General features: G+C 35.3%; 1 protein-coding gene across 2 annotated transcripts in view; it reads left to right on the top strand.

Annotated features, from left to right (window-relative positions):
- Nucleotides 1-14,950, top strand: part of LOC115222475 (putative uncharacterized protein DDB_G0284213) — a 73,883-nt gene that overhangs the window by 44,654 nt on the left and 14,279 nt on the right. For both annotated transcript variants that reach the window (XM_029792696.2, XM_036511692.1), the window contains 5 exons: nucleotides 1,084-1,160; nucleotides 2,856-3,015; nucleotides 6,810-6,881; nucleotides 10,351-10,417; nucleotides 11,730-11,770. In XM_029792696.2, the coding sequence (XP_029648556.2) occupies nucleotides 1,084-1,160; nucleotides 2,856-3,015; nucleotides 6,810-6,881; nucleotides 10,351-10,417; nucleotides 11,730-11,770 (417 nt within the window). The remainder of the gene's footprint in view (nucleotides 1-1,083; nucleotides 1,161-2,855; nucleotides 3,016-6,809; nucleotides 6,882-10,350; nucleotides 10,418-11,729; nucleotides 11,771-14,950) is intronic.

Raw genomic sequence — 14,950 nt, 5'->3', positions numbered from 1 at the left:
TATGTGCATTCCGCTATTCACAATATATAGTAGATGGAAAATATCACATAAAATACAGCAACAACATAAAGATCCATTTTATATTTATATGTATTGTTCTTATGGTATTATCTTACTCATTGATATGTACTGTTTTATTCTGTATTATTCTGTTTGATCTGGATGTTCCTAAATAATTAGTTAATAAATTATATGAATTGGTATTATCTAGTAGTTGATGATTGATAGAAATCTGTTCCTCCATTTTCTTATTTTGTATATATATATATAATCAATAATAATAAAGGGTAAAATTAATTAATTAACTAGTAATTAATAATTCCACCAAGTAGAATTCGGCATGAAAAAGGACCATTTTTCAGTAAACTTAAACAATATTTTATAATTACGAGTATAATTAGGGTTCAGCAAAGATTTGCTTTACCACATACCGAAGTTTAGAAATAGCAGCCAAAGAACCTTACCTATGTCTTCTACTATCAGAAGAGACTCTCGGACAAAACAAAATACTCGAAATAACCCACACAGACAGAGAGGAAAAATAATGAAATTCACTCGGTATTAGATTACAGAAACACGTCCATAGGTAATTAAATACCGAGTGAATTTCATTATTTTTCCTTTCTGTCTACATGGGTTATTTCGGGTATTTTGTTTTGTCCGGGAGTCTCTTCTGATAGTAGAAGAAATAGCTAAGGTTCTTTGGCTGCTATTTCTAAACTTCGGTATGTGGTAAAGCAAATCTTTGCTGAACCCTAATTATAATTATACTCGTACTTATAAAATATGATATATATATATATATATATATATATATATATATAATGCATGAATGTGTGTGTGCCATATTTTCTGGCATCAAGTAGATGTAGTATATAGTGTAAACTTTCACACATTGTCACTCTTTCCAAATCTTGCTGCATTTCACATGGAATTTTTGGTCTGAAAAATTTGATTTGTATCCACATGTGTATGTGCTTGTATGTATGCATACATTTGTTCTTTGTTGAATACATCCACACATTAGTTTATAGGCATTATTTCAGGACATAATAAATACTATTCTCTAATATTATTTTCCAGAAATGTTGTGCTTGTGCACCACGGTTAATTCAGAATGATATCCGGTTTCTCTCAGTTCTGAACTCTTCAATTGAAAGGTAAAAAAAAAATTCTTTAATCCAATACACTCTACCAATATGTTTTATTTTTTAGCGTGACAGATGCCAATGCTGCTTGACTGGCACCCATGTTGGTGGCACGTAAGAAGTCCAATATCAGCTCAAAATATTTGGCTGCGTATTGCACCCAGGTGATTGCTGGTGTCTCTGGACTCTTGTAACGGTTACTTCTACTTGGCATGTCTGATCTTGAGTTACCTCAGATACTATGACAACTTTCCTTATGTAAAGTAGATCTTTCATAAGCCAAGATCCTTCCGTTATATCAGAATTGTTGCTGAAGTTTTTCAAGGGGGAGTCTAAGAAATAAATAAATTTAATGTAGTGCGATACCTAAGGTTGCTCCTTACTAGTTTCTTTTATCTTTTCACATTCATATCTTAAAATTAAGAAGATAGGAACCTATAGACATTATCAATTTTTTGTGTCATTTTTCATTTTAGCTTTGCCTAAAGTATTTAGGGTTATATTTCTGTGACATTAAGCAATCTATGCAAAAGTTTTGTTTATCATTGGGATTTTTATTCTTAAAATCTTTTCTACATACTCACACATCTACCTACTCACCATCCATCCATCCACCAATGTTCCCCAGTAAAAGAATAAAACGATTGTGTTACACATATAATGTTTCAATGATCTGATGATTTAGTTTTCAGTATTTAAATTAATTTGAAACGAGTATGTATAATTTGCATACATAAATATAAAAAAAACGTATATGAAAAAATTATGAAACAGCTGTAATTGTATAGAAAAATAAATCTATATTCATCTCACACACCTAACTTTATTGCTTTATGTAAATGTATATATATATATGTGTGTGTGTGTGTGTATACATATATATGAGAAAAAATAAGTTCAAAAGGAACAATTCAAACTTCTTGAGATATCCAAAAAGAGAGAAAAAATGATTTCTAATAAAGATTCATCATATTCATAAAAATCAGTCAGAGCAAGTATTAAGAATATGAAAATAACAATTGAAAAAATTTGTTATAAGTATAAATATACCATAAACAAGTATTAAAAAAATGAAGGAAAAAGCTGTTGAATCAAAATTAGATTTAATACAAAATTTTTTTATTAAATCTAATTTTGATTCAACATCTTTTTTCTTCATTTTTTTAATACTTGTTTATGGTTTAGGTGTAGGAGTGGCTATGTGGTAAGTAGCTTGCTTACCAACCACATGGTTCTGGGTTCAGTCCCACTGCTTGGCACCTTTGGCAAGTGTCTTCTACAAAGCCTTGTGAGTGGATTTGGTAGACAGAAACTGAAAGAAGCCCATCATATATATGTATATATGCATGTGTGTGTATATGTTTGTGTGTCTGTGTTTGTCCCCCCAACATGGCTTGACAACCAATGCTGGTGTGTTTACGTCCCCGTAACTTAGCGGTTTGGCAAAAGAGACCGATAGAATAAGTACTAGACTTCCAAAGAATAAGTCCTGGGGTCGATTTTCTCCACTAAAGGCGGTGCTCCAGCATGGCCACAGTCAAATGACTGAAACAAGTAATAGAGGAATAGAGAGTATATTTATACCTATAATGAAATTTTTCAACTGTATGTATACACATATATATATATAGTGTTTGTGCTTATGTACTAAATGAAATTTTTTCTTTCCTGTTTGATCCATGACATCTACAACTACAAAAACAACAGTTATATATTGGAGAATGTCTATGATACTGTGTTCCCTGTTATTCGGCAACATCATGTCGAAGCTGACCAAGCCTTGCTGACACGCTGCATTGAGTTGAGTGCTGGTAATAACTTACAAATAGGTATTGCTCAGCAATTTGACTGTGATTTACCTGAAGCTGTAAGTATCATTGCATCTGTAGCAATATTGATATCTTTACTCCTTAAATAAGCTAGTATTTTCAATATTCATCGTCTTTCGGCTTTAGACCTTCTAAGGTCTAGTCGGAGACCATAGAGCTACTCAGCCATGTTCCAGTTCGAACGACAGACAACAGCCAGCCAACCATACTATGAAGACGCTTTTGTATACCAGCGATAGACAGATGACATTGGTGATGACGTTCTGTTTGTCGCTGGTATACAATAGCGTCTTCATAGTATGGTTGGCTGGCTGTCGTCTGTCGTTTGAACTGGAACATGGTTGAGTAGCTCTGTAGTCTACGACTAGACCTTAGAAGGTCTAAAGCTGAAAGACAATGAAGTGAAAATACTAGCTTATTTAAGGAGTGAAGATATCAATATTGCTACACATCTATTTTATCAATTTCTGTTGTTGTGTGGAGAGAGAGAGAGAGAGAGAGAAAGAGAGAGAGAATTCTAAAGGGGAACCATCTGAGAAGGAAAGGATTAGGGAAAGTATTTAGAGCAGGTGAGGTACAGTTGTTGTTTAGTCTGTCGTTGATCAGACTTCTGATCAAATGTTCAACAAAGGCATAGGAGTGGCTGTGTGGTATGTAGCTTGCTTACCAACCACACTGTTCCAGGTTCAGTCCCACTGCGTGGCCCCTTAGGCAAGTGTCTTCTACTATAGCCTCGGGCCAACCAAAGCTTTCTGAGTGGATTTGGTAGACAGAAACTGAAAGAAGCACATCGTATATATATATATATATATGTATGTGTATGTGCATGTGTATATGTTTGTGTGTCTGTGTCTATTCTCCCAACATCACTTGACAACCGATGCCGGTGTGTTTATGTTCCCATAACTTACCAGTTCAGCAAAAAAGACCAATAGAATAACTTACCAGTTCAGCAAAAAAGACCAAAAAAGACCAAAAGTACTAGGCTTACAAAGAATAAGTCCTAGTGTCGATTTGCTCGACTAAAGGCAGTGCTCCAGCATGGCCACAGTTAAAATGACTGAAACAAGTAAAAGAGTAAAACCATAATCCTTCCACTATTTTTGTGACACCTAAGACTATATTAACACCTAAGACAACATTATCAAATGTATTTTCTTTTCCTCTTCAAGCTGATTAGGGTGTGATTTAATCCTTTAGCACTCAAATTACTTTGCCAAATGTAATACTTAATTATTCATATTGTTTTGAATTAATCAGGCATTATCTCATAGCTTTGAGATTCTGACGATGTTATTGTCTATTTTTAGAATAACATTGTAGGGTAGGTATGAGAGGGTAGATCAGGCCAGTTTGAACATAAAACAGGAGAAATGTTTGGGCCGGATATGGCTGGTTTAAGTGCTAAAGAGTTAAGGAAAATTTGGCTGCTATTTTTAGCAGGTCAAATAACTGCATATAGATTCCTTTGTTCACAGTGGGCATCAGTAAGGTACAATATTGGTAATTCTCCTACTGGAAGACTATAAGTATTGGGCAAAAAGTATGTGTGTTCCTGTACTTTGGTCAGACTTGCTTGTAAAGTTTATAGATTAGGTTGGAAAAGATAGAATAACTAAAATAAAATGAAAATATTTTCTCCTTAACCCTTTTGTTACTGTATTTATTTTGAAATGCTTTGTGTTTCTTTCAATTACTTTAAATATAACAAAGAATTTAGTAAAATAACTTAGTTATCATTAAGCTAGTATTAGGAACATAAATTGTGACTAAGGTTTGGTGGAAGATTTTAATTCAAAACTTATGAAAACAAGACATGTGTACTCAGAACCAGAGCTGGTTTCAGCTGGGTTGGTAACGAAAGGGTTAAGCATTTTCAGTCCTTGATTAAACAGTCTGTGTTTTGAAAAAGGCTCCTTATATTTATTTGGGAAGGCTTTCTCAGCATTGCTCTCAAAGTTAGTTCAGTAGTAGTTCATCAAAGCAAATTGGTTTGTAAAGTAATTACTTTTCTTCAACAAAAAGTTGTGTCTAAATTGTTAGAATTCTGTTGTCTTTATAGAACACAAATTAGGGATTTTTGCCAAATTCTAAAGTGCTTTGCTTTTCTCATGTGAAATATCACAATTTTCCTTTCAATACAATATTCACATAGTAAATTATGCTGTCAGTCATGATTTTTCACATATCCTGACTTTATCAGAAACACATTAATTTATTCGGTTACATACCTAATAAATTCACCTCTACATTACTTACCGACAACGTTAAAGAACATTGCTACAAATCATGTCACCTTGCTGCACACACCAACCAAAATTTTTGACATCGCATGTAAAATTGTCAATTTTATTTACATAAACACAGATGACATAATCAAAATAAAAATCACATACAAATACTCTTTCTGTCTTAAACATAAACACACACTCACAACAGAGCTTACTGTACAGTATAAAGTATAATCACACTTTGACATTGCACACCACATGTAATATGATCACATTATCATGTTATACTACAGGATCATCATCATCAGCATTATCATCATCATTGTTTAATGTCCACTTTCCATGCTGGCATGGGTTGGACGGTTTGACTGGTGACTGGTGAGCCAGAAGGCTACCCCAACATCGCTTGACAACTGATGCTGGTGTGTTTATATCCCCGTAACTTAGCGATTCGGCAAAAAGCGACCGATAGAATAAATACTGGGCTTACAAAGAATAAGTCCTGGGTCAATTTGCTCGACTAAAGGCAGTGCTCCAGCATAGCCACAGTCAAATGACTTAAACAAGTAAAAGAGTAAGCTAGCCAAAGAGGGAACCATTTTTGCTGTGCCAGGAGTAGCAGATAAACCACTTTCTCTCTCTCTTTCTCAAATTGCATCTTACTGTTTTAAAAAGAGAAGGACACATTGAACAATGCCCTCCTAAATATACAAAAAATCACTGAATGGTCACTGCTGAAATACCTACTCTGTTGAACCTAGGTCTGCATAATCAGAAATAACCTGGAGTTATCTCTAGAGTTGAAAGCAGGACAAACCAGAGCTTACTCAACTTACTACTTGTACTTGTGGCGACATTCACCCTGGGTGGGTTGAGTCGGCTTCTTCCACCACCCTCGAGGCATCTTGAACCATGGTAGCCCACGCACGATGGTCCTGCGCTAGTTCACTGGAGATAGCGAGCCAGTCAAGGTTCCATCAGCACAGGCCGACCACTTGTGGACCCGAGGGCACGGAGAGGTCCTCCTTGATCATCGTAACTCAGGTCTTCAGCTGCCCGCCCACGCGTTTCCGCCAGTTGGGAAGTGGAGTTGGGAGAAGGACATCACGGCTCAGTTCACCCACCGGACGCCTACATGCATGGCCAAACCACCACAAGCGCCGTTGCAGAAGGACAGATCGAAGGGGCCGCAGAGACAGGCGAAGTCGAAGATTGGCGGTGGGAACTCGATCCACCTGATGGCAGTGAAGAATGCACCGGAGGCAGTCTTGTCGAAGACTTCCAGCCTTCGTTGATCGACCACCCACATAGGCCATGTTTCACAGCCATAGTGAAGTACTGTATGAACGACGGCCTGATATATTTGCTCGATATCTTCCATGATGTTCTCATCAGGCTTACTCAACATTACCACAATTATTACTGTTGTTGTTATTATCATCATCACCATCATCATCATTATATTCACCACCATCACCACAACACCACTATCATTACTATTGTCAACAACAACAACAACAGCAGCAATTAATGCAGCATATGAGTATGATTTATAAAACTCGTTAAAACTTGCAAAGCTACATGATATTTTCTGTTTACAGTGTAACATCCTTCAGATGCTGGATAGTTTGAAAACTCCATTGGAGAAATTAATATCAGTGAAATCCTGTATGGTGAGTATTTATATATAAATATAAACACACACACACATATGTGATGATGATGATATATATATATATATACAAATTGAGATAGGGGTTGTAAATGCAACCCTCTATGGGATAACATATATCCAATATACTGCTAGTGAAGTACCCAACAAAGTTAATACTTAAATGTTAAGGATTGTTCATTTCGATGCAATCAATTCATTTACTGTATTATATGGGCAAAGGTAAAATGATTTACGACAAATTACTAATACAAGATAAGAAAATGGAGAAATACATCTAAATCAAATATCAATTACCAGATAATACTCAATCACATACTTTATTAAACCACCACATAAGAGACTGTAGGGTTAAATATAAAAAGCAGAACAAATCAGTGTACATAAAAAAGTGTACATAAAAGAGTAATGTTGTATAATAAGTAGAATATATATAAAAGGGAACCTTTGCTGATCTTGCCCCGCCTCTTGATTTTGATAGCTTCTCTTAATTTCCTCAAAAGTGAAGCAAAATAGGCTCCTGTAATTGTGGTACCCTTTGCCAGGAAATCTGTCATCACTACTCTGTCCTGGTCCCAGAAGACTGTGAGCATGACCTTGCCAGCAAAGGGCTGCACCCTTGCCTTCTTTGGAGGAGGTGAGTCACGGTGCTTCCACTGCATTGACTGGGCTTTGGTCTCTGGATCATAGTGATGGACCCAGGTTTCATCCTGTGTAATCAGTCTTTTGAAAAATTTTGACTCATCTTGGCACATCTCCAAATTCATCCTCGAGCACTCGACGCGTTCTTGCTTCTGGAAAGGTGTGAGCAACCTGGAAATCCATCTGGCAGACACCTTTTGCATATGCAAATGGTCATGAATGATAGTTTCCACAGACCTGGTACTAATCTTGACCTGATGGGCTATTTGGCGAATTGTTATGCGTCGATCTTCCAAAATGGCAGCTTCAACTTGACGGACAGATGCCTCATGAATGGCAGAAGGGGGGCGACCAGATCTGGGAGCTGTTTCCACAGAGTTCCGACCATGTTTGAATTCACGATGCCAGCGTTTTACAAGGTCATATGATGGGGCATCCTCACCATAAGTTACTTTCATTTTATCTAAAAGTCTCCCGTGCTGTGCGTCCTTTCAAATACAAAAACCGGATCACTGCTCGACACTCAACAGGCTCCATTTCACACTTGACTCAGTTCAAACACCTGCAAATCAGAAACCACAATTAGTTCAGAGCTGTAATTTGCCACTTAATCTATAGAGATATAAATAATTGCACATGCAAAATTTCAGCTAGATCAAACAACTGCAAGTGGGTCAGGGGCATTACTTATTGAACGTCCCTCGTATATATGTACTATGGTGGGCTGGTATTAGGGTGGGCATCCAGCCACAAAAACCCTGCCAAAACAGATACAGAAGTCTGGTGCAGGTTTCTGCCTGGCCGGCTACTGTTAAATCTGTCCCACCCAAGCCAGCACGGAAGGTGGACGTTAAATGATAATGGTGATGATGATGTATGCATACCATCATCATCATTTGATGTCCATCTTCCATGCTTGCTTGAGTTGGCTGGTTTGACAGGAGCTGTTAAGCCAGAAGACTAGACTGTCTGCTTTAGCATGGTTTCCATGGCTGGATGCTTTCCTAACACCAATCACTTTATAGTTATTTCTTTACTACCCACAAGGGGCTAAACACAGAGAGGACAAACAAGGACAGACAAATGGATTAAGTCGATTATATCGCCCCCAGTGCGTAACTGCTACTTATTCAATAGACCCCAAAAGGATGAAAGGCAATGTTGACCTCGGCAGAATTTGAACTCAGAACATAATGTTAGACGAAATACTGCTAAGCATTTCATCAGGCATGCTAACGTTTCTGCCAGCTTGCCGCCTTTTCCAACCACTTTACAGTATGCAATTGGTACTTTTTTTTGTGTGTGGCACCAGCACTGCTAAGGTCACCACATAACTTGCAAACTTATCTGAGAGGGGAGTGGTGTTGAGGGAGGTGGGTTTATGCCAGGTGATGAGAGGTTAAAGTATGACAGAGGACAGAAACAGGCATCTTGCTCTGGCAGATATATATTATATATATAGAAGGCGGCAAGCTGGCAGAAACATTAGCACGCCGGATGAAATGCATAGCCGTATTTCGTCTGCCGTTACGTTCTGAGTTCAAATTCTGCTGAGGTGGACTTTGCCTTTCATCCTTTTGGGGTCGATAAATTAAGTACCAGTTACGCACTGGGGTCTATATAATTGACTTAATCCGTGTGTCTGACCTTGTTTATTCCCTCTACCCTCTTGTGGGTAGTAAAGAAATATATATATATATATAATTAGCATGCTCCTTAATGTCACAATAGAGTGTAAATGATTTAAGAGGAAAATTGGGTGTAAGAGGCATCAGATGTGTGTGAGAGAGAAGACAGAACTGGTTTGGTCATATGATATGTATGGATGAGGACAGCTGCATAAAAAAGTGCCAAGCTCTAATTGTCGAAGGTACCTGTGGAAGGAGTAGACCCAGGAAGACATGGGATGAAGTAGTGAGAAAGGATCTTTGGATGCTGGGCCTCATTGAGGAAATGACGAGGGACCAGGTGTTATATGGCTATTTGCTGTGCTTAAGATGTGCCAAGCTAAGTAAAATCGTTGTCATTCATATACACAAGCTTGTCCGTTACAGGTGCTGGTGCTACATAAAATGCACCCATGCTGGTGTTGCGTAAATGCATGTAAAAAGCACCTGACACACTTTGTGAAGTGGTTGGCTTTAGGAAGGGCAGGTACTATCAGAAACCATGTCACAACAGACAACTGGAGTCTGGACAGCTCTCCAGCTGGCCAGCTCCATGTCAAATCATTCAACCCAAGCCAGTGTGGAAAACAGATGTTAAATGATGAGAATATCATCATCGTTTAACATCCACTTTCCATACTGGCATAGGTTAGATGGTTAGACAGATATATATCTATATATATATAAAAAACTATCCACGAGACCTTTTCTCCCTCCACTTCAACAAAAGGTTATAGGCCACCAGTCATTAGGGTCTGATGAGAAGTATTATATGAATGCGAAACCCTGGGTAACTCTATTAACTGACCATAACTATCTTTCTCCAAATATATATCTATATATATCTATGTGTATATATATATATATATATATATATATTATATAATATATTATATATTATTATAAATATTGTTTTAAATTTACCGATAATGGTCTTTTACATACCAAATCACTACCTTGGTGGAATTATTAATTATTAATTAATTAATTAATTTTACCCTTATTATTATTATTATTATTATTATTATTATTATTATTATTATTATATATATATATATATATAGATGCATAAATGCTTATGAGTTAAATGTGTAATATGCAAATTTGAGCTCATTCTGGTTGAATGTATATATGAAATCTGTAAATGTTTGTATTTCAAAGGATAGCATCTCAAGTGGAATCTCACAACATACAGAGAAATCGAGACTATTCCATAAACGCGCTAATCGTGAGTATAATATTTTATTTATTGATGTCGTTGCTATTGTTTCTTAGTTCAGTTGGTATGTGAGCCCTGTATGTTTTTCAATTTTTATACAATTTTGTCTCAAACGAAATGTGAGGTCACTATGGCACAAAAAAACTACAAAGAAGGGAAAGACAAGTCCTACAAATTGAAAGGGTGTCAGTTAACAGAAAGTTTGAAGGACTAGATATAATAGATCAGTTTGATCACTAGAAAACAAGACAAAGGTAGTGAGTTCCAGAGAGCAGCAGTTTGAGTAAAGCAGGTTTTAGAATAAAAAGGAGTTGTGATTAACTGGAAGCTCAACAGAGAAATGGTGCAACTGAGAAGAGAACCTGGTGACGTATTTAAAAGGTTTTGACAGAGGGTATTATTCCTAAAAAATTAATTTGAGCAATGACCATGGAAATACTTACAGAAAAGATGCAACAAAGATACATTTTGACAATGAGCCAAAAACTACAACCTAATAGATAAAAGAGGAGCCAATATGTTAACTATTTGATTCTGAATTTGATCAAGCAAGTTAAGATACTCAAAGGAATCACCAGTGCAAAGATAACAGCTGTATTCAATGCATGGTCAAATGGTGGCCTTATTGAGGTACAGGATACTCTTGGGTATAAAAAGTTTGCATGGAATAGAGATTCTAAGCTTCTTGGCAGCTGACATGGCTATGGATTGAATATATTTGTTCCAAGAGAGATCCAGTCTTGCACCTTGAAAAGGAACCTTCCAATAGCAGATCCATAACCTCTCAAAACATACAGTGACACCTCCAAAACATAATTCAGGCAACTATTATTATTAGCTTACTACCAAATTATTTATTGTTATATTAGGGCTTCTCTTGGTCAATGTTGACCATGCCTCTGCACCTGTATGTGCATGGCCATCTTGACAGCATTATAGGATCCCAGGAAAATTAGTACACCAAACCCTAAAGTATTTAACATTAAGCCATTTACATACATAAACCAGAAGTGAGCCCTATACAGTTCAGCTCCCACCTCTCCCCACCTCCCTGAGCAACTTCCCAGCTTGTGCATGTATTAAGACAACAATGTGTGTGTGTGTGTGTGTGTGTGTAGGCCTGGATGAGATTTTTAGAAAAAGACTGGCAGGTGCTCATGCACACATATATCCTCTCTTCACATCTCTAGAACTGATGCCACAAAATATCTTGGTATATGTTTGTTATGACTTTTTGTGTTCTGTTATGAAGAAAGCATATTTTTAAAATTTAATCTGTTTCTTTTCTCTTAGTTCCTTCTCTTTTTTTCTCTACTTTCAGCATCCATCTGTATTACCTCAGATGACCTTATTCCTTTATTGGTAAGTTTTCTTGCAAGAGTCTTCCAGTATATAAGTTATTTTGGATCTTTTCGGTTTGAATGGCAGTTTTTTCTAGCAGTGTCATATGAAATTGTCACCCATAATTATGACCCTAGTATCGATCAATTGCATTTCAATCTGTTTTAGGGTTAGGGTTAGGGGTGGGGGGAAGGGTATCTTTTTTTCTTCAGAAATGTAAATAAACCCAATCTGTTTCTTAAACGAGGGACATATTCATACGGCACAGAATGTTTTCACCTCAATGGATGTAATCGATTGGTTGAAATTGCAGAAATTGAAGAAAAAAAAACAATAAATATCTTACAAACTATAGAATTTTCTCAATAAAGCCAAGAGAAAAAGATGTTTTATAAACACATTCTACCAGTATACGAAGTTTAAAAGTGTTTAGTTACCTGGAAATTATGTTAAAAACTGTTGTTCAAACTGAAAAGATCCGTTATTTTCTGACTGGAGATTGAAAAGAATAAGTCCATAGTTGTTCAACAACTACAAATTTATTTGTGTGGTTGCCATTGTTTAATCCCTAGTCAATCTTGATCAAACAGATCAACTTATAATTAAAAGCATTCAAACCATGTCCTTCCTGTCATTTTTCTTATAACAAAGTAGGGTGAAGTTTGAGGTAGATTTGGCTGTTATTTCAAACAAGACAAACAACTGCATTTGTTTGGAATATATTGTACTGGTTGTTATATAACCACACAAGAAGGACAGAAAGATTTTTTTCTAAATTTTAATTAGAATTAGTAGTTTGTGTCAAATCCACACAAATCTAATTGTTTTGGTTGTTTAACTCCAGGCTTTCGATTCTCTTTTGGTTACATAATGTACTGGCTACCATCAAATGTGTCCTTCCTTCTTTAAAATTGTATGGTGTGACTCAAGGGAGATTTGCCTCCTATTTCTAGCAGAACAAATAATCACACAGAGGCTCACTTGTGTTTCCAGAATATATAGTTTTGAATTATGAAAGTCTTGCTTGATTTAAATTTTTAACTATCTTTATTGCTGAAATCATATCAAAGGGAAATGGAAATTAATTAAAATTTACATTTCCAGTGGTCTAACGAGTAAAAAATTTAGTCAAAAAGACTATATATTAGTCATACGATATAGTGTATATTTAAACACATAAGGAATCCACTTATAGGAATTCAACATGCTAGAAAGAACAGCTAGGTTCTATAACCACAAAAATTAGGGATAAAATTCGACAGGAACGAATTGAAAAATGATTTTTGTGGTTATAGAACCTAGCTGTTCTTTCTAGTGTGTTGAATTCCTATAAGTGGATTTATTGCTGAAATAGTAGATGAAGTTTGATTATATGTATTTGAAATTAGCAAAGCCTTTTCAAAATTAATTTCTGGAAAGAAGATTTGTGACAAAAGTAAAAAAGGCTTCAGGAATAGGGAAAAGGAAAAAAAAAAATAATGTAAAGAAGTATCAGAATATAGTTTTTAATCCTCCATTTTTAGGAGGAATGGACAGAGATCGTCACTTCTTCCTTACAATGGATAACTAAGAAGCTTAATATATATATCCTCTTTCTTGTATTTTATTTTGTTCCTGTGATTTTGGGTTCAGTTCCATTGTGTGACACCTGGAGCAACTGTCTTTTACTATAGCTCCAAGTTGACCAAAGCCTTGTGATTGGATTTGGAAGATAAAAACTGAAAGAAGCTTGCCATATGTATATATATATATATGAAATAGAAAATGGGACAAGAATGCAAAACATCCAGACAGTTAGGTAATACAAAAATGGGACAACAAAACATCCAGATAGACAATACAAAGAAAACAAGGACGGGTCATTCCGAGTTTTCTTTCCTCAGTCAAGTACCAGATTATCATCACAATTTTGGCTGATTATACTCAAGATTGCTCCAATCTGGCCAGCCCCAAGGAAAAACTAAGCTAAGAGCATTAGATTCCTTGGGAAAAAGCAGCAAATGTATACAAAAACAAGGACGGAATAAAACAAACACACACACACACACACATACATATATGTGTGTGTGTGTGTGTGTGTGAAAATGGAAAAAAAACTATACTCAATGTTTTGTTAAAAGATATACCAATATCTATGGGATTATTGTAGTTATAGAATTACATTATCCAATGTGGTAAAAAAAACTCCTTCACAATCCTTGATGATATATCGGATCCACAGACAGGATTGTACCATAAGATGTTGGGTTTCTCTTATTTTTTGTTCGGTTTGTTGGTTCTAATGTGTGATGTGCACTCTACACTCTCTATTCTCCCTTTCTTCTTTCTTTCTGTTTTTCTTCTCCTCCTCCTTCACTTTTCTCTTTCTCTCTCTCACTCTTCCTCCTTGACTCTCTTGTTGCTCACACATGACCAACGGCTATTGTTCTTTTTCCCCTCTCACTTTACAAGAGATAAGACCTACTTTTGCCTGTCTGTTGTCATAGCTCCTTTCTCCAGCGTTCACCACTTCACCTCGTTGACTTAACAGCCCTCACCGTTTGCTTTTTCTGTTTTGTTCTTATATATATATAAAATATAAATTAGAGATAAAACCACTATTATGCAATTCAAACAATGACAGACATAAACCAAAACATAAATAACAAATAAAATGTATTTTTATAAAACATATAACTAGATCACAAAAAGTATAAAAATGAATAATCAATATATAATAAGTAAAAAACTACATACATTTCATGGCTATAATTAAATTCAAATTACAATTAAATTTAAATTTAATTGAAATGAATTCAATTTAAAATTATAGTAAATTTTCTGGTTAACAAAATAAATAAAATAATGTTTTTTCTTATAGAAGAAACACCATTAACTAAATTTGAAACTTAAAAACATTAATATCAGTTTCCTACAATACATTTATTATGTTAAATATTTAAGGTAAAAAAATAGAGTAAATAGATAGAAAAATGTATTCATCTGTGAAGATATAATTTAGCTTAAGAAACATTGAGAAACTATAGAATATCTTTAACCTAGTTATACTCTGATATTTAATTACCAAACTATTTAACAAAATCACTATTAATATTTTTAGATTTTAGTTTGCATATAATAATTATAAAATAATAAATGCATAAAAATAAGTATCTAAATTATAATCAACAAATATAGTAATTAAAAATCTATATTTTTTCT

The sequence above is a fragment of the Octopus sinensis genome, linkage group LG20 (assembly GCF_006345805.1).
Source record: "Octopus sinensis linkage group LG20, ASM634580v1, whole genome shotgun sequence".
NCBI lineage: Eukaryota > Metazoa > Mollusca > Cephalopoda > Octopoda > Octopodidae > Octopus > Octopus sinensis.
Note: the sequence above shows the minus strand (reverse complement) of the source record. Positions and strands in the feature narration are given on the sequence as shown.